This window comes from Herpailurus yagouaroundi, unplaced genomic scaffold (genome assembly GCF_014898765.1).
Source record: "Herpailurus yagouaroundi ecotype Mexico unplaced genomic scaffold, PumYag 139, whole genome shotgun sequence".
Classification (NCBI taxonomy): domain Eukaryota; kingdom Metazoa; phylum Chordata; class Mammalia; order Carnivora; family Felidae; genus Herpailurus; species Herpailurus yagouaroundi.
The window spans coordinates 48,248,771-48,274,973 of NW_024412394.1; the positions used below are offsets into that span (position 1 = coordinate 48,248,771).

The 26,203-nt window shown below is 34.4% G+C and overlaps 1 protein-coding gene across 1 annotated transcript in view; it reads right to left on the minus strand.

Moving 5' to 3' along the window:
* Positions 1-26,203, minus strand: part of RNGTT (RNA guanylyltransferase and 5'-phosphatase) — a 313,020-nt gene that overhangs the window by 47,230 nt on the left and 239,587 nt on the right. The window contains exon 14 of the mRNA XM_040474144.1: positions 5,660-5,726. Within this exon, the coding sequence (XP_040330078.1) occupies positions 5,660-5,726 (67 nt within the window). The remainder of the gene's footprint in view (positions 1-5,659; positions 5,727-26,203) is intronic.

The following is a 26,203-nucleotide window of genomic DNA, read 5'->3' on the forward strand; positions in this document are numbered from 1 at the left end:
GAATGTTCCCGATGACTTACAGAAGTTGTTAAGAAATAAAGGTTAAGTTGGAAAAACGTCCCCTAAAAACAGTAAAACCTGAAACTAGTATGAAGATGTATTAGTCTAAGACTATAATGAAGTCACATGTTTGTATATATTTATGTCTTTATCTAGGACTTGGCTAAGAAACTAGAACTAAAAGATGGGTAATAATGGAAGGGTGTGTGTGTGAGAATGGTTGTAATGACTTATGTTATACATTAATAGTGCAGGTATCTCTTGTCATGCTACAGCAATTTCTGAACTCATTTAACATTGGTCCAAATATCTATTATCCTTTTTGTGTTTTTATTTTTCTCTCTTTCATCTTTATAAAATTGAGCTGCTTTTTAGAAATACAACTGTAAAATGTATCTAATAAAAAGAGCCTCTAACACCAAGCCACTCAAAACTCAGATCTGTGATGTTAGTGAATAATTCTTTTTCCTAAATATTCAAGTGAACAGTTTCCTAGCTTATTTACCAAAAAAATTCAACTAATCTGCTCTTAAGGAAAGCAAACCAGTTTCCATTTATTAAAGGTTTATCTGATATCTATGCCACACAACACTGTATCATTACACTTAGTTTATTTAATGAGAGAGAAATGAATCTAACAAGTATTGGTATTTCATGTCCAAAGAATCAGGTGCAAGGTAAGGGAGGAAATGAACCTTAAATTTCTAGTCTAATCTCAGTCATTTAAACTATGATTTTTTTATTGTTTTCCAGTTAACTTATAAATATTCTAATTAGGTGAGGATCTATATAGCATTTTTAAAGACACCATAAGAATTATGAAGGAACTTGAATAATTAATAAAGATAAGAAATCCTTTCACGGTTTATGAGAGAAACCTTTCTGACAGCAACATCAAAGGATAAAGGTGCCCTACAATAATAGGCCCTTTTCTTTTGAGTTGATTATCTAGGCATAAAGGGTTGACAAAGGATTGACCTCTGTCACTGAGCTTGTTAGGAAAGGCCTGGATAAAGAAAATGTTATGTTAATAAATCAGGTGAGTGACGGAGGAATTAACCTCATACATATATTAAACTATGTTTTTGAAACATGTAACACACACACAAATTCTACCCCTCCCTAAATATATAATACAAGCCTCTCACTTTTTAGCTATTTCAGTTCTAATAAGGAAAAACAGGATTTTCGAAACCAATGGACAGAAAAAAATTAGGCTTTCAAAATGTTCCTGCAGAAACTTATTAGGATTCCTGGCAATACTATTGAATTCAGTGAAGAGGATAGTGAGAGAGGTTTATGAAGAAACTCTTGCCAACTCATGTTCCAGGGACATTAAAAATAGAAGAAAACAAATGTACCTGAATGCTTGTCATTACTTAAGAAAGAATAAAAGTTCAAGAGGGTCCACAAGTTAAGATCCTGATGATGAACTTTTGAGAGTGTTTTTATTTAAATTAAATGAGTGGAAGTATTTAAAGAGGTGCTGATGCTATGCTAACCAAAATAAGATTTTTCATTAAGAAAGTCCAATAATGTTACTAAACCTCAACGTTAAATATTTTTTATGTCCTCTATTCAGGCTCAGTCTTTTCTCAAAAATCCTTGTTTTTCAAAGCATAAAAATATATGTTACGGGCGCCTGGGTGGCGCAGTCGGTTAAGCGTCCGACTTCAGCCAGGTCACGATCTCGCGGTCCGTGAGTTCGAGCCCCGCGTCAGGCTCTGGGCTGATGGCTCAGAGCCTGGAGCCTGTTTCCGATTCTGTGTCTTCCTCTCTCTCTGCCCCTCCCCCGTTCATGCTCTGTCTCTCTCTGTCCCAAAAATAAATAAACGTTGAAAAAAAAAATATATGTTATTTACACAGGTAGAAAGGAATTTGAACTCATACCCCTCAACTGGAACAAGAAACAACTCATGGAGCCAAGACACAAATGTGAGGAAAAATCAGAAAACTAAACAAAAAACATAAAATAAATTTTATTGGCCTATAAGAAAATATTAACAAAAAGTTATAATAACAAGAAAGGATGATCTCAAACTGTCCTTTATATTACTACTTTAAAGTTCATAACATTATTCCACTTCTTACATGAAAGCTTAGATGGACTCTAGGATTCAACCCTTAAGTAATATTACTATAAAAACAATGTTTGATGAAAGACTGAACACTTTCCCTCAAAGATCATATATAAGGCATGGAGGTCTGTTCTCACCATTTTATTCAACTCTGTGTGTAGGCTTTAGTCAATGTAGTAAGGCAAGAAAAAGCAGTAAAAAGCATCCAGATCAGAAAGAAAGAAGGAAAACTGTCTTTTATAGTAGATGGCATAATCATTTATGTAGAAAATCCTATGAATATGCAAATAAGGACTAGAATAATTGAGTATAGTAAAACTGCAGGATTTAAAGTAAACACATAAAAATCTCTTTATATACTAGCAATGAACAATCAGAAATTGAAATAAAAAATATCTCCATGGTCAATGTCAAAGCAATTACTGCCTCTATTTTCTTCCAGGAGTTTTATGGTTTCAGGCCTCACATTTAGGCCTTTAATCCATTTTGAGTTTTTTTTGTGTGTCAGGTGGAAGAAAGTGGTTCAGTTTCATTATTCCACATGTAGTTGTCCAGTTTTCCCAACACATCTGTTGAAGAGACTTGTCATTTCCCATTGTATATTCTTGTCTCTTCTGTATTAAATTGATCATATAAGCATGGGTTTATTTCCAGGCTCTCTATTCTGTTCCACTGATCTGTGTCTACTTTTGTACCAGTAGTATCCTGTTTTGATTACTACAGCTTTGTAGTATATCTTAAAATCTGGGATTGTGATACTTCCAGCTTTGTTAAATTTCTCTAGATTGCTTTGGCTATTTGGGGTCTTTTGTGATTCCATACAAATCTTAGTAATAGTTTTTCTAGTTCTATAAAAAATTCTGTTGGTATTTTGAGAGGGATTACAGCAAAATAACAAGCTTTTGCACACTAAGGAAACCATCAACAAAACAAAAAGGCAACCTTTCACTGTTGGCAAAAATGCAAACTGATACAGTCACTATGGAAAACTGTGGAAGTTCCTCAAAAATTTAAAAGCAGAATTACCATATGATCCAGTAATTTTACTACTGGGTATTTACCCAAAGAAAATAAAAACTAATTCGAAAAGATATAACATAACATCCCTATGTTTATCACAGCATTATGAAAGCAACCAAGTGCCTATCAACAAATGAATGGATAAAGAAAATGTGGTGTATACACACATACACCACACACACACACACACAAACACACACACACACACACACACACTGGAATATTACTCAGCCATAAAATGAATGAGATCTTGCCACTGCCATCTGCAACAACATGGATAGACCTAGAAGATATTTTGCTAAGTGAAGTAAGTCACAGAAAGACAAATACCAAATGATTTTATTCTTATGTGGAATTTAAGAAACAAATGAATAAACAAAGAAAAAAAAAGAAACAAACAAAAACCCAGACTCTTAAATACAGAGAACAAACTGGTGGTTGCCAGAGGCGAGGTGGGGGAATGGGGAAGGATGGAGTGAAATAGATAAAAGGGACTAAGAGTACACTTATTGTGATAAGCATTGAGTAATGTACACCACAGGTGAATAATTATATTGTACACCTGAAATGGACATACGATTGTATGTTAATAATATTTCAACTAAAAAAAAACCCTTTTCCTGCATTAATTGTAAACAAAAATTATGCAAAAAATTTTTTATAAAAATGTTAAAAAAAACACTTTTATAACACCACAAATATAAAATATTTGTGGATAAATCTATGAAAAATGAAAAAGTTCAATTTAATAAAACAAAACTGTTGAGGAATATTAAAGATTTAAATAAATGGAGAAATATGTGTTCTTCACGAATTAAAAGATTCAGTATTATTAACATATCATTTCACATCAAATTGATCTATAGATTTAACATGATACAAGTTAAAATTCTAGTGGGCATTTTTAGAGAATTTGGCATTTTAAAATTTGTATGGAAATTAAAGGAACCTAATTAGTCAAACAACTTTGGAAAAGAACAAGGTTGGAGGATTTACCCTACCTGTCTCCATGACTTATTATAGAAACACAATAATCAAGATAGTGTGGTATTGGCGGTGGGGTAGACACGAAAATCAATGGAACAGAATAGAGTCCAGAAATAGATTCGCACACACATAGTCAATTGATTTTCAACAAAGATGCAAAGACAATTCAGTGGTGGCAAGAATAGTTTTTTAAAAAATGGTTTTGGAATAACTGGATATCCACGTGCCAAAAAGATGGGGGGTTCGACATTCCTCTATACCTTGAACTTTGAATCTTATATTAAAATTAACGCAAATAGATATTACATCTAAATGTAAAATCTAAAACCGTAATGATTCCAGAATACAAAGGAGAAAAATCTTTGTAACTCTGGTTAGGCAAACATTTCTTAGATCAGTACCAAAAGCATGAGCCATGGGGAAAAACTTATAAACATTAACATTAAGAACTCTGCTCTTTGAGAAGCCTGTTTAAGAGAATGAAAAGACAAGCCATAGCTGGGGGAAAAGCTGCAAATCTTAAATCTGATAAAGGACTTATATCCAGAAGATATAAGAATGCTCATAACTCAACAGTAAAAAAAGAGAAAAACAACCCAATTTAAAAAATGGCAAGATTTGAACATGCACTTCACTAGAGATGTACAGATGACAAACAAGCACATGGGAAGATGCTCAACATTAGTAGCCATGACAGAAATGCAAAATAAAACTGTAGTGAAATACCACCCTGTAACCATAAGAATGACTAAAACGGCCATTGCAAGGAAATCTCACACCCTACTGGTGGGAAAACACTTGGGTTATTTCTTAAATATTAAATATACAACCGCCATTTAATCCAGCCATTCTCATCTTAGGCATTTACCCAAGAGAAATGAAAAGTATATATCCACACAGAGACTTGTATACAAATGCTCAGAGCAGCCAAAAAGTAGAAACAACCAAATGTCCATCCACAGGTGAAAGGATAAAGAAACTGTGCTATTACCATACAATGGAATACTACTGTAAGAATAAAAAGAATGAGCTATTTGTAAGTGCAACAACATGGATGAATCTCAAAATAATTATGCTGCGTCAAAGAGGCTGAGAGAGGAAAAGGAGGAGAGAGGGACAGGAGAAATACTGTATAATTCCATTTATATAAAATTCTAGAAAATGCAAATTAGTCTATGATGACACAAATCAAATCAGTGGTTGCCTGGAGACTGGAAGGGAAAAAAGAAGGGCAGGAGTGAGGAATTTCAAAGAGGCACAAGGAAACTTTTAGGGGTGATGGATATGTTCCTTATGTTGACTACAGCGATGGTTTCACAAGTGTTAAGAAGTTCAAAATTTATCAAATTACACACTTTAAATACTGCTTTGGCCAAATTTAACTCTACCATGGGCAAGAATATTAAAATAATCAATTCTTTGAAAAACTGAATTACTTCTTCAGCAGAAATATGCAAAAACAGTAATTCACATTCATAATTTTAGTATGTTGATAGTTATCGGCAGGTGCCTGGTGGGTTCTGGACAAGTGAACTACACCTAAGAAAAGTATACTGGAAAACGAACAATCATACCTTGATTTGGGCAAAGGGTCTTTCATAACCTCCAACATAGAGCAGGCCAACGTTCTGAGGAAGTAACCTACAAAAAAACAAAAACAAAAACAAAAAACCCACATTATTTTGAAAATACTCTTCCCTATATAAGAAGCTTGTATAATCAACAAAATTTGTATAACAGATAAGTAACATGAAAATTTAATATCTTTGCAATTCTTCTGGTCTTTTGCACTATGGGATAGTAACTAGCGAAGGAATAATTCTTTTTTTTTTTTTAACTAATTTGGAAACATTATCACAGGAGGGTACTTTATTTTTGTTTGTTTATCCAAGTATAATTAACATACAATGTTACATTAGTTTCAGGTATACAATATAACGATTCAACAATAATTCTTGTATTTCAGAAAATATTTCAGAAAATAGTATTTCAGAAAAAAGGCTGAGAATGGAAACTTCAGAAGTAGAACAGTATGACATTTAGTAATTCTTGAAAATTACTACATGATGTCTCTGGAAAAAAGTGAAAATAAGTAAAGTATGTAGTTAAAATTCTATAAGGATTCAATTCAAGAAACACTATCTATACCATGTACTACAGGAGATAATACAAACCTAAATAATTCAGTCCCAAAATTCTAACAGGAAAACTAGACACATAAATAAATAACCCTTCCAAGAGGTGGTCTCTGATAAGTGCTACATAGATGTATTTGCCACTGCAAAGTAGTGATGTAAGAGGTACTTCCTATGGAGGGAGCTGGAAAAGTTCAAATAGTTGGGATTTAGTTTAGTCTTAAAAGGTAGATACGGCAAAGGGATAAATTTAAACAAAGCCCTGAAAATGCAGAAGATGTGAGACAAAAAGTGGACAAGTATGGCTACAATGAGGGATAATTTAGTTGAAGATGAAAAGTCAAATGATGTTTGGAATAGACCAAGAATGTCAAATGTCATTTCTTTATTTTATAAGCAGTATGGAATCATATTTTTATAAGATGTAATTATTCTTATAAAAAAATAAATGCATATGAAAATAAAAAGCAAACCATATAGAGAGTAAAAAAATAAATAACTAAAGGTTACCTTCCCTGCATCATCCTTTCCTTCCTATTTCTACTTCAAAGAGACCCATCATTCCTGACTGTATTAAACATTGTGAATGAAGAACCACAATCATTAGAACTGTGTTTGGGGAGTGTGCAGTGGCACAGGGTATGAGAAGAGTATAATTAAACATTCTTGTGAGTATTTCCTTTTTCTTTTATATCTTTTCTCAATGGACACTGTGAGTAAATGGACACAATTCCAGTTTTAACGTTACTATACATAAAGAATATGAAAAAAAAACTCGCCTGTACTCCTTGCTCAAAGCAACTAGGCCAAAATACATCTCCTCAGAGTCTAGGTAATTAAAGTTAATAGCCTTTTATGGCAGCAGGCAAAACAATTATCTCAAGGATGACTGTATATTCTACTGCATGAATCTGAGAATGAAACACTGAGTAGTATTCTAAAGTGAACAAAAGACTGCAAACTCCAAATTATCAAATGGAAAATTCTCAGTGTACTATATTGGTCTAATCATAAAAAACCAGAACACAAGATTATCATAACCACTCTTTTTTTTTTCTTTTTTAATTTTAAAGAGAGTGAACCAAGGAGAGGAGCAAAGGGAAACAGAGAGAGGGGGAGGGGGGAGAGAGAGAGACAGAGAGAGAGAGAGAGAGAGAGAGAGAGAGAGAGAGAGAGAGAGTCTGTCTTAAGCAGGCTCCATGCTCAGTGCAGAGCCCGACATGGGGCTCAATCCCACAATCCTGGGATCATGACCTGAGCTGAAATCAAGAGTTGGAAACTCAGCCAGCTGAGGCACCCAGGCGCCCCTATCATAACCATCCTTTTAAATTTATCATTAGTGACTTCAAAAATCCTACTTAATTCCAAGATATGCATTTCTTCATATTTTAACTTCTCTGAACATTGGATGCCTCTGATATTCTGTGGTGTCTTATAATCATTGTCACCAGGTGACAGCTGTGAGATGGCTTTGCAGTTAACTTCCATTGACTCAGTCTAGGAAGGCTAAAAAAGGATACTCTCAAAGTACCTTAGACTTCATGAAATAAGGTAGATATTTAATCTCCCAGGAATATCCTCTGCTCCTTGACATTCTTTAAAGGCCCAGAAAGCATTAAAGGTTACTAAAAGAATGTTACTAGATGATGAACACAATCCTGATTAAACCAAGTTAGCAAAAAGCTACTTAAGTTTAGAATATAAGTGATACTTGTAGTAATTCATTTTAGCAGGTTGTTGAAGGTCATAAACACGACTAAAGGGATTTGTTCACTGAATACAAGTAGAAAGCATCAGAAATGTCTCTGCCATCAATTAACATATAAGGAATTAAATTCCTCACAAATCATTGCCAGTATCACAAATTTAATGTTAGTTATATATAGCAATGGTAATTTATTTCCTATATAACAAATGTTCACAAAAACCTTAATAAACCCCCTTCAGAAGTAAGAATAGTCACTGTTCATACAAATAGATGTTAGAGAAAGAAGAGAGTAAAAGCTGGCTGACATTTAAAAATCAATATGCATCTAATTACTATGTATATGCATTTCAGGAAGCTTGCCAATATACCATTTAGGGTGTCTCCCTTCCTCCAAATTGCCTATCTAACAGCTAGCTACCTTTCCTTAAACAGGAGATTTCTCTAATGTATCAATTATGTAGCATATATATGTGTTTCACTTTTTAAATACTGTTCTTTTTTCATTCATGTACCTATTATTACTTACCACAGATTATATTACCACCACCAGATGAGTGGGTTTTAATATGTACCATAATCTAAAGGCCTGCTATGTGCAAAACAATGAACACTTTGAGACATTTTAAGATGGGGTATTTCTTTAACCATTTTACCTCTCAGAAAATTATTTTGCCCAATTGTATACATAATTATTGTCAAATAATAGGCACCATTTTTTGGTGATAGAGTACTTGTGTATAATACAGCAATCACACATTTTAAATCCCCAGAGTAAGGCATTAATTCAGCACTCACATGTGCATTCACATTTATATGTTAAAATAGAAACTCTGACTCATTCAGTACCAGAAAATTGCTTTGCCCTTAAGTTATATGAACATCAACATAACCCTTATACAAATGCTAACAACTCCTAAAATATTTGCTTGTAACTAAATATTTCTATAGTGTGGCTATCAAAGGGGATGTTTTTGGAAAGTAGCAATAAGACAGGGGAAGTGGGGGGCTGGAGGAATGAGATGTACCCATTAGAGTTTTTGAAAAAGTAAACCTAGGCAAGACTAATGTTCATTTTGCTTCAACTCCCCAAATACAAATATTAACAAATACTTGTCCTGGAAAGAAAGATGAGAAGTTATTTCCAGAAAAGTTTCTCACATAAAGGAAAAATAAAACTTGTCAGGTAACAGAATGAACATTATTTAAAAGAACCAAATTCACCATAACCTAATGCTATATCTATAATCAGATGTAAAAAAACTAAACAAAACAAACAATAAAACCTGCTTTAAAAGGAAACTGAGTCTATAATTGCTTCAAATTAAAAGTTAAAAAAGGAATCATTTTAAAATATGTAAGCTAAGTAACTCAAAATTAGCAGTTCTGTCTACAAGCCCTAATTACAATACCCCCTGATATATTTTTCATCTGTAACAAAATATCCTGAAAAAATTTACAGTATCTTTAACACTGATTAATATATCCTACATCTTACAGAAACAGCATCCAATGTATCTACTAGTAGGAAAATAGAGAATGCAAATGCACTTAATATGGTATCAATAGTGGCCTTTTGCATTTGAGAAAATGCATATTACTGAGAAGACCTCAATTATTCTCTAAGACTCCTTGTAGGATGTAAATAAAAGTAGCATATGCCGTTAGGCCCCCAAAAAACTTGGATGAGCCAATGAGTAAGTTTATTATTATCTTTAGAGACTTTTCATAGCCTACACTTTTCTATTCTGGTTTATTTTCTAAACCTTAGTACAGGCTTAACAAATGCTCTAGACTTTTGTTTAAAAAAACAAAAACAAAAACAAAATAAAACAAAACAAAACAAAACAAAAAAGCCAACCACCACCACACCACCAGTACCACGTTTATATAAAGAATCTGGGTCGCCGGGGTGGCTCAGTCAGTGGAGTGGGCTGACTCTTAATTTTGGCTCATGTTCATTTTGCTTCAACTTCCCAAATACAAATATTAACAAATACCTGTCCTGGAAAGAAGGATGAGAAGGGTTATGGAATTGAGCCCTGTATCAGGCTCTGTGCTGACAGTGTGAAGCCTGCTTCGGATTCTCTCTCTCTCTCCCTCTCTCTGCCCATCCTCCACTTGCACATGCATGCTCTCTCTCTCCCAAAATAAATAAACATTAAAAAAAAAAAAAGAATCTGCATGTCAACAAAATAAGTTACCTGAAAATGATGTTTGACTAAGTGAAATATACATTAAGTAAAATAAATAAAAGAAATAATAAATAAGACTGGGGAAGGATAAATACTGAAGCAAACAACAGAAAGCTGAATCATTTTGCAAAAGGATATAAGAAGAAATGTTGACCTACCAGTATTCAGAGAATAAATATACTTGTAACTATTTTATCACCAGAAAAAAGTCAAGGTAAAAAATATTACTGAGGTAAAGCAAGATACCTCAGAATAATAACAGTTCAATTTGTCAAGAAATTTATATGCATTTAATAACCTAGCTACAAAATATGTAAAACAATTAACAGTGTACATGATGAAATTAAAGAAATCCACAATCACAGTCAGAATTTAAACTTTCCTCTCTCAGTAAATGATGGGGAAAAAACAGAGCACAAAAGCAGTAAGAATATAGAATAACTCAAGGCACCTGCGTGGCTCAGTCAGCTGAGTGTCCAACTCTTGATTTCAGCTCAAGTCATGACCTCATGGTTCATGGGATTGAGCCCTGCAATGTGGAGCCTGCATTGGATTCTCTCTCCCTCTCTCTCTGCCCATCCCCCACTCACACTATCTCACTCTCAAAATAAACAAACATAAAAAAAAAAAACTATTAAAACAATAATATAGAAGAACTCAGCAACACCACTAACAAAAACATATAGGACACCATCCAACAGTTGCATGGATCACATGCATGGATCACAGAATATGCATACACAGGAACTGTATAAAAACTGGCAATATGCTGGACCATAATGCAAATTTAAAAAAATAACTTCCATTACAGTCTCTAAACACAAGATGTCAGTTAGAAGTCAAGAACATAAAAATAACCAGAAAATCCTCATGTCTAAAATGACAGAAATACATCAATAAATAATCTATAGGACAGAAAGGAAATCCAGAGGAAATTATTAAATATTTTTAACTAGATAACAAAATAAGAATATATCAAAACTTATGAGAGGGGCGCCTGGTTAGCTCAGTTGGTTAAGCCTCCAATTCTTGATTTCAGCTCAAGTCATGATCTCATGGATCCTCCCACTGGAAACTGCACTGACAACAGGGAACCTGCTTGGGATTCTCTCTCTCTCTCTGCCTCTCTATCCCACTTGCACGCATACATACACTCACTCTTTCTCAAAATAAATAAACATTAAAAAAAAGAAAAAAAAAACTTGTATAGCTAAATCCAACTTAGACAGAAATTTATAACCCAAATGTATATGCCAAAATTCAACCACCTTGAGAAATTAGAAAAATAGCACTAAATTAAACTTAAGGAAAATAGAAGAAAATAATAAGCAGAAATTCATGAATAGAAAACGTACATTAGACAGGATTAAAAAGATTTAAAGAAACTATTTCTTCTAAAAAAAAAAAGGTTAAATTGATAAATCCCTAATGGAACTGACAAATAAAGCACAAATAATCACTATCAATGACAACACAAAGAACACAACTACATATACCAAAGAATAAGAGGATATTATAAACACTTTTACACCAACAAGTCTGAAAACTGAGGCTAGAAAAACTTTTAGAAAAATACAATGTACTAATAAAACTGACACAAGAAAAAATAGAATATCTCAGTTGTCTTACTGTAAAAATTTTTTAGTGATCTCTACAAAGAAAGCAAAAGATCTAGATGGATTCTTCACCAAATTCTACCAAGTATTTAAGGGAAAATTAATTCTAATTATACACATTTTTCCAGAAAATAGAAAAAGGAATATATTTGTATTTTACCAAGTCAGCATAACTGGCACTCAGACATGAAAATGCAATGTTGATCAAGAGAGAATGAGAAGATAAGCCATAGACTAGGAAAAAAATATTTGCAAGACATATCTGAAAAAGAACTGCTACCTGAAATATTAAAGAGCTCTTAAATCTCAACAATAAGAAAATAAGCAACCTAATTTAAAAAAGGCCAAAGACCCAGACACCTTGCTGAAGATATATATGGCAAGTAAGCATACAAAAAGATGCTGAACATCACAAGTTATTAGGGAAATGAAAATTCAAATGAGCTACCACTCTCTACCTATTAGAATGACCAAAATCCAAAATACTGATACTGCCAAATGTTAGTGAGAATGTGGAACAAGAGCTGTCATGTATTGCCAGTGGGAATACAAAACAGTATAGCCACTCTGAAGAACAGTTTGGTAGTTTTCTATAAAACTAAACATATTCTTACCATATGATCCAGCATCATATTCCTTGGTATTTACTCAAATAAGTGAAAAACTTATGTTCACCTAAAAACCTAGCAGCGAGGTGATAATAACAGAAGAAACTATGTGCTAGGAAAGAGAGGATATATGGGAACTCTCTGTATTTTCTGCTCAATTTTTTGTAAACATAAAACCGTTCTAAAAATAAAGTTATTTGCTTTAAAAAATGCAATGGTGATAATACAAGAAAGAAAATGTATAGGTCCATTTCTCTCATGAACAAAAATGCAAAAAGGAGAAGGAAAGCCCCATATTAATGAAGTGAAATAATTTATCATGTTAATGGATAGGAAATCTCAATGTTGAATATACTTAATGCAATGTTAATAATCCTGACAGAATCCTTCTGAGAAACTTGTTAAGGTCATTACAAAATAGACATGGGAAAGCAAAAGAACAAAAATATAAAAGATTTCCCTAAAAAAAAGAACAGAGTAAGAAGACTGGCTCCAATAACAAAAACGTGGTATTAGCGTAGAGCGGGCAAGTGGACCAGTGGAATATAACAGATTCTGGAAAGAGATCTATACACACAAACACTTGATTTATTAAAGGTGAGACTGCAGGAAGTGGAGAAAAACCTTGTAAGTGTTAGAAGGAAAACAAACATGGGTAAATTCCCCTTTAATCTTAATATGACAAAAGAAAATATTGGTAAATCATACTATATAAAATTTTTAACCAACTATCAGGGCAAAACTAGCATAAGTAAAGTCAAAAGATACCCGACAAACTTTGAGAAAACATTTGCAACATACACCACAGGAAAGAAATGAATAATTCTATTATTAAAAACTCTCAAAAACTGAAGGGGAAAAGGGCCAAAAACCTGATGAAAAAAATGAGAAAAATAAATAAAAATACAAACACACACAAAAAGGACATTAAGAATATATAAAAATATACAGGGTGCCTGGGTGGCTCAGTCGGTTGAGCGTCCGACTTTGGCTCAAGTCATGATCTCGTAGTTCACGAGTTGAAGCCCCGTGTTGGGCTCTGTGCCGACAACTCAGAGCCTGGAGCCTGCTTGGGATTTTGTGTCTCCCTCCCTCTCTACCCCTCCCCTGCTTGTGCTCTCTCTTTCTCTCACTCTCAAAAATAAACAAACATTAAAAAAATATATTAAAATATTCAAACTTACTCATAATCAGAGAAATACATATTAAAACAGCCCTAAGATACCATTTCTCACCTATCAGATTGCCAAAAATTGAAACATATGGAGAATACATTCTCTTGGATAGGCTGGTAAAAACAAAAGGTCTCATAACCTGTTGCTGAAAAAGCAAACTAAAAAAAAAGACTACGGCAATGCTTCTGGAAGGAAACTTGGCGAAATCTAACAAAATCACATATGTACTTAGCTTTTGACTGGGTAATCTCTCTTCTAACAATCTGTCTTGAAGACATGCGTCCAAAAATTGAAAAGTACGATATACAAGGCTATTCATTACACACTATTGGTATGCAAAGTATTGGAACAGCCTAAATACACAGCACGGTAGTTACGGTAATCCACACAATGGAGTAATATGCAGCTGTAAGAAATAATGAGGAAGATCTTTATTTACTGATAGGGAGCAATTTCTAAGATATACTTACTGTTTAGCAAAAAAAAGAGAAAAGTACAAAAGGAGAGTATGTTATTCTTAATGTAAGAAAGAAAAAGTATTAGAAAATATTCAGGTATCTGTTCATTTGTGCAAAAGGATTTCAGGAAAGCTAAAACAGACACTCAGGAGATTGTTTCCTTTAGGGGACAGGTTATTAGGGTGAATGAAGGGAAATTCCATGAGAATATCTTTTTGTAAATCATGACTATTATAACCATGATAATGTTTCATACAACAAATAAATAAGTAAGTAAACAATCAAAATCAATCAGAATGTTGAGGGAACCCAAAATGGAATAAAAATAACTGTATTACAAATGAATAGCATCTGACATTAAGGGGGATGGGGATGAAAACTGACTTAAACTAACTTCAAAAAACAGTATTTTGACTATATTTCAAAGGGTTACAGATTGAAAGAACTGTACACAAATACAGTCCTTGAGCTAGTAAACTTCTTACTCACAAGGGTATGGGTTAGTAATTCTGAAAATGTTGTATGTATAGTAGGATTTAACAAACAAACGTTAAGGATAAGGAGATGCAGCTTTCTCACTGTACGAAGAGTTACATATAAGCAAAGGGGAAAAGCTAGAATTAACACTATGCTGTATTAGAATCAGACGTATTAGCAGGAATTCATAGCTTTTAATATATTCACAGATGGATAAAGAAATAAATATAAATGTGTGTATAGGTACATGTTAGTATATGATACATTCCTAACTCTGCCAACTGAGAGGGCTGTAATGACACTAAGCAGCAATAACTAGACCAAGAATCTAGATTTTTCTATCATTCACCACACACAAACACAAATAAACACTGGGGTCCTTGTAGAAATGGCTGATCCCGGACTGAGAGAGGGAAAATATAAGAAGATCCTGGAACACCTTATAGAACTAGAAAGTAAAAAGTGCAGAAAAATAATGAGAATGTCAAAAAGACATAGGGGCCCCTGGGTGGCTTAGTCGGTTAAGCGTCAGACTCTTGGCTTCAGCTCAGATCATGATCTGATGGGTTCATGAATTTCAGCACTGTGTCGGACTCTGTGCTGACAGTGCAGGGCCTGCTTGTGATGATCTCTTCCCCTATCTATCTCTCCCCTGCTCATGCTCTTTCTTTCTCTCAAAATAAATAAACTAAAAAAAAAAAAAAAGACACAGAAGCCAAACTGAAGAAGTTCTCAATAACCAAAGTCAAAATAGCAACATAAAATGACAGAGCTGGATTATAACCTACAAACTAAAATATTCTTAAATCATTACTAATAAAAATAAACATGAGAAGAGGGGACAGTTCTTCTTTAGAGTAAAATCCCCATTGATACATTGAAAAAATGAGGGAAATTGAAATTCACCATTATTTGAAATATGCACCACATCAAAATTGAAAAACACAATAGTGATGATTGTTGTAGGCCAAAGCCACTGAAACATATTAGAACTAGAAGATGAGAGTATGATGAGAAATCTGATATTTGCCTAGTCTCAAAGTTTCTCTCCCCAGAAAACACTTACTAAATCCAAAGAAAATATAGCAACTTTAGGGAAACCCAACAAAGTAACCAAACCTAACATCACAGTATTAAGATTTATCAACATGTCCCTCCTCGCTTCCCGAACATGCTCACTGAGCACACAATATCACTTCCATGGTGTTCCTGCCAAAAAACACGAAAAGGATCAAACTAAGGGACATTCTATAAAATATCAAACCAGTATTGACCAAAAAGTGTCAAGATCATGAAAAACAAAAACGAAGTATTGTCACAGATTTGATTAAGGAGACATGAAAATTAAAAGCAATGTGGAATCCTAGAGGAGAAAAAGTGGGGAAATCGTCAAAATTAGAATAATTTGGTTAAGTTCATAGTATTGTACCAACATTTATTTCCTGATGTTGACAATATGGGAAAACAATGTGAGAGATATACAGGAATATTCTGCAATATTTTTGAACTTTTCTATATGCCTAACATAATTTTAAAATAAAAAAATTTTTAGGGGCACCTGGGTGGCTCAGTCGGTTAAGCGTCCGACTTCGGCTCAGGTCATGATCTCACAGTCCGTGAGTTTGAGCCCCGCGTCGGGCTCTGGGCTGACGGCTCAGAGCCTGGAGCCCATTTCAGATTCTGTGTCTCCCTCTCTCTCTGCCCCTCCCCTGTTCATACTATGTCTCTCTCTGTCTCAAAAATAAATAAAAGTTAAAAAATTAAAAAAAAAATTTTTTAATGTGTATTTATTTATTTTGAGAGAGAGAGAGTGTGCAAGCAGGGGAGGGGCAGAGAGAGAGAATCTCAAGCAGGCTCCATGCCACCAGCACAGGGTCCAATGTGGGGCTCAATCTCACAAACCATGAGATCATGACCCATGCTGAAGTCAAGAGTTGGATGCTTAACCAGCTGAGCCACCCAGGTGCTCCTAAAATTTAAAAAAATATTTTAAAACATGTCATTTGAGACAACATGGATGGACTCAGAGGGTAAGTATGCCAGACAGAGAAAGACACACACCATATGATTTCAAGTATATGTGGACTCTAAATGGGTGATGGATATTAAGAAGGGCACTTGTAATACTTTTAATACTGGGTATTATAAGTAAGTGATGAATCACTAAATTCTACTCCTGAAACTAATATTACACTATATGCTAACTAACTGGAATTTAAATAAAAACTTGAAACAGCAAATAAATAACAAACAAAGCAAATGAGCAAATAAGAAAACAGATTCTTAAATACAGAAAACAAACTGATGGTTTGCCAGAGGGGAGGCAGGCTGGGCAATGGATAAAATAAATGAAGGAGATGAAGAGGTACAAACTTTCAGTTACAAATAAGTCATGGAGATGAAAAGTACAGCTCAGGTAATATAGTCAATAATACTGCAATAAGTGTTGGTTAATTATACTTATTGTGGTGAGTATTGAGTATATGTAGAATTGTTAAAACAGTATGTTGTACACCTTATTAACACTGTCCATTATACTTCAAAAGGAAGAGGGAGGGAGGGAGGGAGGGAGGGAGGGAGGGAGGGAAGGAAGGAAGGAAGGAAGGAAGGAAGGAAGGAAGGAAGGAAGGAAGCCTGCCCTACCCCCATACCATACCCAAACATTACCTCAAATGGACTGAAGAACTGAACGTTAAGAGCTGAAACCATAAAACATCTACAAGAAAACATTGAAGTAAGCTCCTAGACATCAGTCTTGGCAATGATTTTTTGACACCAAAAGCAAAGACCATAAAAGTAAAAATAAACTAGTGGAACTGCATAAACTAAAAAGCTTCTGCATGGCAAAGGAAACTAAACAAAATGAAAAGGGAACCTACACAACAGGAGAAAGTATTTGTGAATTATGTATCTGATAAGGGGCTAATAACCAAAATATACAGAGAAGTCATACAATTCAACAGTCACACACACACACACACACACACACACACACACACACTTAAAAAATGGGCAGAGGAACTAAATGACAAAAATGGCCAACAGGTACAAGAAAAGGTGCTCAACAGCACCAAATTACCAGGGAAATGCAAATCAAAACCAGAATGAGATATCACACTTCACACCTATTACAATGGCTATTATAAAAAATAAATAAATAAAACTAAAACAAGAGATAACAAATGATGGAGAGAAGGCGGAGAAAAGAGAACCCTTATACACTGCTGGTGGAAATTTAAATTAGTACAGCCATTATGGAAAATAGCATGATGGTTCCTCAAAAATATTAAAAACAGAACTACCATGTAATCCAGCAATTCCACTTCTGGGTATATACCTGAAGGAAATGTCTCAAAGTGACACCTATACCCCCCATAGTTACTGCATCATTATTTTACAACAGCCAAGATATGGGAATGACCTCTGTGTCCACCAGTGGATGAATGGATAAAGAAAATGTGCTATGTATACGAAGTGGAATATTATTCAGCCATTACAAAAAGAAAGAAATCCTGCCAATTGCAACAACATAAACGTGGAGGACATTGTGTTAAATGAAATAAGTCCTACAGAGAAGACAAATAAATACTAGATGATCCCAAAGTATGCAGAATCTAAAAAACAAACAAACAAACAAACAAACAAACAAACCTCCCAGAAACAGAGAACAGATGTGTGGCTACCAGTGCTAGGAGCTGGGGGAAATGGGTGAGGGTAAAGTTACAAACTTCCAGTTACAAGATAAATAAGTTCTGCAGTTTGTGATGTACAGCACGGTGGCCAGAATTAATAATACTGTACTGTGTATTTGAAAGTTGCTAAGATATTAGATCTCAAAGTTCTCATCGTGAGAAAAACATTTTTGTAACTATGTGAGGTGATGCATGTTAACTGAAGTTAACGTAATAATCATTCACAAGATATACACATACCAAATCATTATGCAGTACACCTTAAAATAATACAATGCTATACGTTAATAATATCTCAAAACTAGGAGGAGGAGAAATGGCAATTTTTAAAAGACATCATTAAGCTACTGAAAGAAGCTACTGAGTAGAAGAAATTTATAAACATGCATTATATCCTAAGTGGGGCACATGCATATCCTAGGACACAGCCATTCCAAGTTAGGTAGATACCCGTCAGACGTGTGTGTGTGTGTGTGTGTCCCCTAAAGCACACACAAATAATGTTTGACTGTATGGGTAATCACCCCAAATGCCATCTATCCAAATGCCTTTATATAATATGATGTTTTAGACAGTGTGAAATGTGATGTTTTAGAGAGAGAGTGAAAATGAATGAATTGCACACATTATGGATGAATTTCAAAATAATGACACTGAGTAAAGGAAGCCAAACCTAAAACAACATAAGGTTGCGTTTATGTAAGGTTCAGACAGGCAAAACCAAACTATGCTGTTTAGAGATCCAAACCTAAGCTATAAAAGTATAGAGAAGTACAAGGATATAAGTCTGGATAATGGTTATCTTTGGTGTGAGGGATATGAGAAAGAGCATGCAGGAGGCATCCAGGATTTCAGAAATATTTTCTTCCTTGTCCTCGGTAGTGGTTAAATGGGTTCTGGCTACACAAAGTTTCACAAAGCTGTATATTTAATTTGTTTTATGTACTTTTCTGTAATATTACCTTTCATAATGTAAGAGGTCTTTATATAAAAAGCACAAAGAAAGAAAACAATATAAGCAATCAGTAAGAGGGTGAGAGTGACTCCTAAATGAGGGGTATAATATTAATTTATAAATTAACATATTTTAATATTCCTGTATAAATAGATGAGTATTTTAAGAGATGAGCTCCTAGGGAATCCAAAAGTCACTCATCTCTTAGTACTCAAGCTACATATTCTATGGCATAAATAGGAAAACAGAACTCACATATCAGGCCATAATGGTATTTTAAGATTGAAAAAAGGAAATATAATTACATTAAAAATATATAGACACATTTTCTACTCCCAGCCAAGACTGAGTCACAAGAACTCCATTAGGCCCTACTTCCACTAAACAACTAAATATACGATGTTACACAACGTTTTTCAGAAACTGGACAAGAGATAGTACAGGTCAGTGGTACCTGAGAGAAGGAAAACAAAGGAAGTGATTCCCACCACTGTCACAGCTCACTACCTGGAGTTTTTGTACCACCATGCAAAAGAGGAGAATCCAGGCCTATTAAACCTAAAATATTTACTATCTGGTCCTTTAGAGAAAAAAATTGTCAACTCCTATCTAAAGAAATGAAAGTAGATGTCCACAAAAAGACTCGTACCCAACTTTCATAGTAGCTTTGTGCCTAACAGCCAAACACTAGAAACATTTCATATGCCCATCAACAGATAAATGGATAAATTGTGATACATCTATGTAATAAAATGCTATTCAGCAATAAAAAGAAATGGTTTATTGATAGGTTTAACAACATGGATGAATTTAATATTGAAAGAAATGAGGGGGAGCACATATTATATGCTCCTATTTATATAAATTCTAGAAAATGAATACTGAACAGCAGACTGGTGGTTGCCAGAGAAGGGAGTGAGAAGAAGGACGAATTAGAAAGGGACAGGAGGAAATCTGGGAGGGTGATGGAAATTTTCATCACTTTATCCTGGGAGTGATTATTTTACGTGTAAAAATCAATCAAATTGCACACTTCAACTGTGTGTAGTTTATTATATATCAATTTACTCCTTGATAAAGTTGTAAAAAAAATGTACAAACTTCACTTCCCAAATTTTGTTAAATATATTTAAAAAAGAAAGTCTACAACTGTTCACAGGCCATATAGCAAACTGAGTCTACAAGTAAGTCTAAACTGATTATTTAGACTCTGACTTTTTCTTTTTTAAGTTTCTTTATTTTGAGAGACAGAGACAGTGTGAGTTGGGGAGGGGGAGAGGGAGAGAAAATCCCAAGCAGGCTCTGCACCCTCAGCGCAGGGTCCAATGTGGGGCTTGAACACACAAAAGTATGAGATCATGACCTTAGCCGAAACCAAGAGTAGGACACTTAACTGAGTCACCCAGGCACCCCGCTGATCATTCTAAAGGAAGAGATCTGTTATTTGAAGAACTGTTTGTGTAAACATGAAGCAGAATCATATGAAAGTGGATCTTAACAGGGAAACCATTAAATACATATAGCTCCCTGCCTAATTTGTTATCTAATGATCCTAAAAATTATTCTATGGCTTACTTATACCTACAAAAGAAGAAATGGGAGAATGACTTATGCAGGAATTAGCCTCAAATCTAAACATCTGAAATCATGGGAATCACCATCATATCCATAAATGTTCATCTCCTTGACAATGACACCATGATGGATGGATGTGTAAAGCACATTTGTTAAAAGGTTAAATGGAATAAAACTTTCATTTCCTGTACTGGCAAACTCTGAATCTTATTTTATTTTTTCCCCTCTATTTTTGTTGTACTAGCTTGCCCTGTATACCTTTGGACAAGAATTTCACGGTGGAGTCCTCATTTTCCCCTGGGAAAATGTAGGAATATTATGGTAAGAAGCCATTTCTGCAGGAAAAGAAGTACAAAAGATGCTCTGGAGAGTAGAAACAGAGAAATTTACACTGAGTGGATATAATTCACAATTCAATTTTTTTCAGTCTAAATTATAGCACCATGTCACATGTTACCAGCTATTTCAATAATAGCTATGATCAATCAAAGAGAAAAATGTTGTTGTTGTTTTTTTAAATCACAGACCCCAGAATGACTGAGATTGTTAGATTCCACACTGAAAAAAGAATTACTGCAAATCTGAATTTCAACCTCACTGAGCTCTTTACAAAATGCTGACATGTGAACTATAACCAAAAATACAGAGAACTGCCTAAGTATCTCATTGATAGAATACATATTAAATTGGCCTTCTCTCTGCTATTAATTTTAATTTGAATATTCCTTTAGTAAACATTATATACTTTACATATTAAAGTATAGATTACAGTAGGTACTGAATTATTATTTTTTCATTGCTAGCCATGTACTGGCAATCTTTATTTCTTAAAGTAATTAATTCATTTATCTTTTTCATGACTCTATAAAAATGAATCAGCCTATTCTGAGTTAGCTCAATAGACAGTTCCTCCTTAATTCATCAGTATGTTCTTTTGTTCAAAGTAACTACTGTAGTCGCTACTGACTGAAGAGCTGGCAAAATAAAATAAAAGAACTTGAACTACCACAATTCATTTTATCCTTTATTGTGATATCTGTTCCAAATGTATTTTTAATTAATGATATAATACTAAAATTCTTTAAAAATTACTTCAAAATTTAAAATGACTGTCTAGAATGTTTAATTGCATGCAATTATTTTGTTTATAAATAACAATATTTATCCTTGATATATGCCTCAATCAACTAACAATTAAAAGTTAAAACGTGTGAGTTAGTTCAACCTCAATAATGTAACAACTATAATCAAGTAATCAAGACAAAGTTTCAGAATCTCGGGTACTGGGCTGATAAGAGGAAATCATGAAATGTCCTAAAGAAAGACACTTTCACCAGATAGTGCCATCAATGTTATAAAGCATGATAATTTTAACAGTTCTTAAAACGATTAATATAAATCATATGTTACCTAACTAGGACCACATTTTATAAAAGACTTAAAGACCCCCATATCCTGATGGTTAGGCTAATTAGATTATCCCTGAAAAGTGAATAGAGGTTATCTAATAATCACAATATTTTTCCACTTACTTTTCCCATTCTATTAAGTGATTGATATGAATTCTTGAAATGGGTTATGGTCATTACAACTTTAAAATATGTTCAGCACAAACATTATGGACAGTCATATAATGTTATCTTTTCCTCAACCTAACCAGGCTTTCAGAATGACTTAAACAAGACATAGTTTAAAAGCCTATTTTTTTACGCATCAATAGTTATAGCAGTTATTCACAATAGCCAAAAAAGGTAGAAACAATCCATATGCCATAAAAAATTAATAAAGAAAATGTGGTACACACTACAATCTAATTATTATTCAGCCTTTTTAAAAAGAAATGAAATGCTGGGGGTGCCTGCGTGGCTCAGTCGGTTGAGCCTCCAACTTCAGTTCAGGTTCATGATCTCACGGTTTGTGAGTTCAAGCCCCACATCAGGCTCTGTGCTGACAGTTCAGAGACAGGAGGAGCCTGCTTAGGATTCTGTGTCTCCCTCTCTGCCCCTCCCCCACTTGTACTCACTCTTTCTGTCTCTCAAAAATAAACAAACATTAAAAAAAATGGAATGAAATGCTGACATGCTACAACATGGATGAATCCTGATAATACTATGCTGAGTGAAATAAGCTAGCCACAATAGGATAAATGTATGATTCTACTTATATGAAGTGCCTAGCATAGCCAAGTTCATTGAGACAGAAAGTAAAACAGTGGTTAACAGGGACTAAGGTGAAGAAAGAACGGTGTGTTATTATTTAACGAGTACCCAGTTTCTGTTTGGGATAATGAAAAAGTTCTGGAAATGGACATTGGTGATAGGTGCACAACATTGAGAATATACTTAATGTCACTGACTTGTACACTGAAAAATAATCACAATGGTACATTTTATGTTACACATATTTTATCACAATTTTTTCAAAAAAAACTTTTAAGTTTATTTATTTTGAGAGATAGAGAGAGAGAGTAGGCAGTGGAGGGGCGGAGAGAGAAGGAGTGAGAGAATCCCAAGCAGCCTGATGTGGGGCTCGAATCCCGAGCCTGATGTGGGGCTTGAACTCACAAACTGTGAGATCATGACTTAAGCTGAAACCAAGAGCCAGATGCTTAATCAACTGAACCACCCTGGTGCCCCCATCACAATTTTTAAAAGCCAAAAAATATCCATTCCTAAATATAAGTCTATCAATGACTTTATTTTTAATTTTTTTTTCAACGTTTATTTATTTTGGGGACAGAGAGAGACAGAGCATGAACGGGGGAGGGGCAGAGAGAGAGGGAGACACAGAATCGGAAACAGGCTCCAGGCTCCGAGCCATCAGCCCAGAGCCCGACGCGGGGCTCGAACTCACGGACCGCGAGACCGTGACCTGGCTGAAGTCGGACGCTTAACCGACTGCGCCACCCAGGCGCCCCTATTTTCTTCCACTCTTAACAAGAAGGGTTATAAGGTCAAAAATGGTAATTCTCAAGTTGAGTCAACTAAAAATCACTACAGAGTGGTAATATTTATGGAAGTAACCCACCTAAGAGAGATGACTCATGATGCTATGGAAATGGTGGCTTGAAATTATGGAGTAGGGCCGATTCCTAACTGTAGTGCTTATTAACTACATAGCTCTAGGCAACTCATTTAACTCTTTTTTAGCCTTTTTGTTGGGCAAATGGGTATAGCTTACTTCACAGCGATGTTGTGAGGATTAAATAATATAGGTACTCAATGTCTATTATATGAAAATCAGTTGAATGCGTTAAATGACCAAAGTATACTCTCAAGATACATAACATTTTAAAAAGAAGAAAAAATTGCCTTGTGTGAAATATATAAGTTTGTGGTTAATGACAAAGAAAAGAGTTTAAAAATATAAACCTGTCAGATTTCATATGGCACATGCATGCCCACATGTATGAAAAAGAAAAAGGGAGGCAGATGGTCAGAAGGGATAGAGACTGACATAATGCAAAGATAAGTTATCTGGATGCTAGAAAAGTATTTACTAACATGGAAAACCTGACTTTCCAAGTTCTACAGCTTGAATGATATCCTTCAGGGATCACCTAATCCTTTTTCTTTAATTACACAGACACAAGGCAATCTTCTGATGAGTAGTTAAGTTTCCTTAATTTACAGTAGTTAGACTGGAAATGAGATACTGTAAATAGCAGGTCTAAATACATCTGTACAGTTGACCCTTGCACAACATGGGTCTGAACTGCACGGATCCACTTACACGCTGATTTTTTTTTCCAAAAAACACAGTATAGTGCTCTAAGTGTATTTTCTCTTATGATTTTCTTATAACATCTTCTCTGCCTTACCCTTACTACAAGAACGCAGGACATAATACATATAGCATACAAAATACATGTCAATCAACTGTTTATGTTATCAGTAAGGCTTCCAGTCAACAGTAGACTGTAAGTTTTGGGGAGTCAAAACTTATACAAAGATTCTGACTGCATGAGGAGTTGGTACCCCAACCCCTGTGTTGTTCAGAGGTCAACTGTGTATTTGTGTGTGTGTGTGTGTGTGTGTGTGTGTGTGTGTGTGTGTTTGTGTGTGTATACACATACATACGTCATGATATATCATTATAAAATGGTACTAAAAACTACAAAAGCAATGATAATAATAATTATTGTTATTTATTGACAACATCAACATGAAAGACCATGTGCTAACTTAATTTTACATTACAGTGGTCTTCTCCTAGTATTAATTTTAATTTAGGACTGTCATTCAATCTTGCCAAAGAACCTCAAGAGTTCCATTATTATCCCCATTTAATAGATATGGAAGCTAACAGAAATGACTAATTTGCCTAAGGGCACACAACTTGTAAGAGGTAGAACTGGGAATCAAAATTCTCTTTCCTCTGCCTCTTCTTAATTTTCATGTTGTACAGGTACTGTTTTAATAACTAAGAAGTTTGGTTAAGGATAATTAATTACCCACAACATGATCAACTCCAACAGAAACAGTGTGGGGCTTGCAAAGCTCTAGCCAAGCTCTTCAGGTGTGCAGAATATCTCTTCAATCAACATGGCCTACTTAAGAAGAGAAGGGGGAGAGGAAAGGCAACAACAAGGGAGGAGAATTAAGTCAAACCTGTATTCGTCTTGGCTCTCCCCCATCTTCTTTCTCCCTCTTTATGAAAACTGAATCATTTATTGTATATGCCAGACTTTGGGCCAGCTACCAAAGATACACAGACAGTGCCTGTATATAAGTCCCTCGGGAGCTTACATCCTTAAAGAGGCAACAGATTTGAAGTAGTTAAACTACAAGTAACTAAGACAAACTGGTAAGTCCTATTATAGACCCACATGAAATATGTATTGTGGTAATCTGAATACTAAAGACTTAAATTCTGAAAGTAGAAGGGAGCATGTTAAGTGGAAACCCACACACTGGTTTTTAGGGAATTCCTTTTGGATGCACTATAATTTCACACTGGAACCACTAACAGGAGCTTTCATAATTTAAGACTCTCTTATCAAACATCATGAAATGTCATCATATAAGATTTTGGATTAGAATCCCAAGTTTCTAGTACAGTGTACAGTGCCTGACACAAAGTGGGTGTGATCAATGGTTGCTTGCTAAGAAAAAACAAAAGTAAAAAAAGGGAAGAAAAAACGAAACAAAAAACAACACATACCTCCTTGGGGAATAACTAACCACTGACAATATGCTTGGAAAAAAAATACTTGGAAAATGTAATACAGATTTTCAAATGAATGGATATAAAGCAAATTTATATGTAGATTAATTTTGCTATAAAATATTTTGATATGCAAAACCAAACCTGACAGCTAAAGTTATAGCATGATCTAAACAAGATAAAGACTACCTGGTCTTAGGGAAATTTAAAGTAGGATTCCTACAAATGAGATGACACATAAGGCATAATAGAAATAATGAGGAAGCTTAACAGCTTCCTAAAAATCTTTAATTTAGTTTTAGAAAAATAAACCTGAGGTACTCATGCAAAATTAAAAAATGTTGCTGTGTTACAGCCTTAG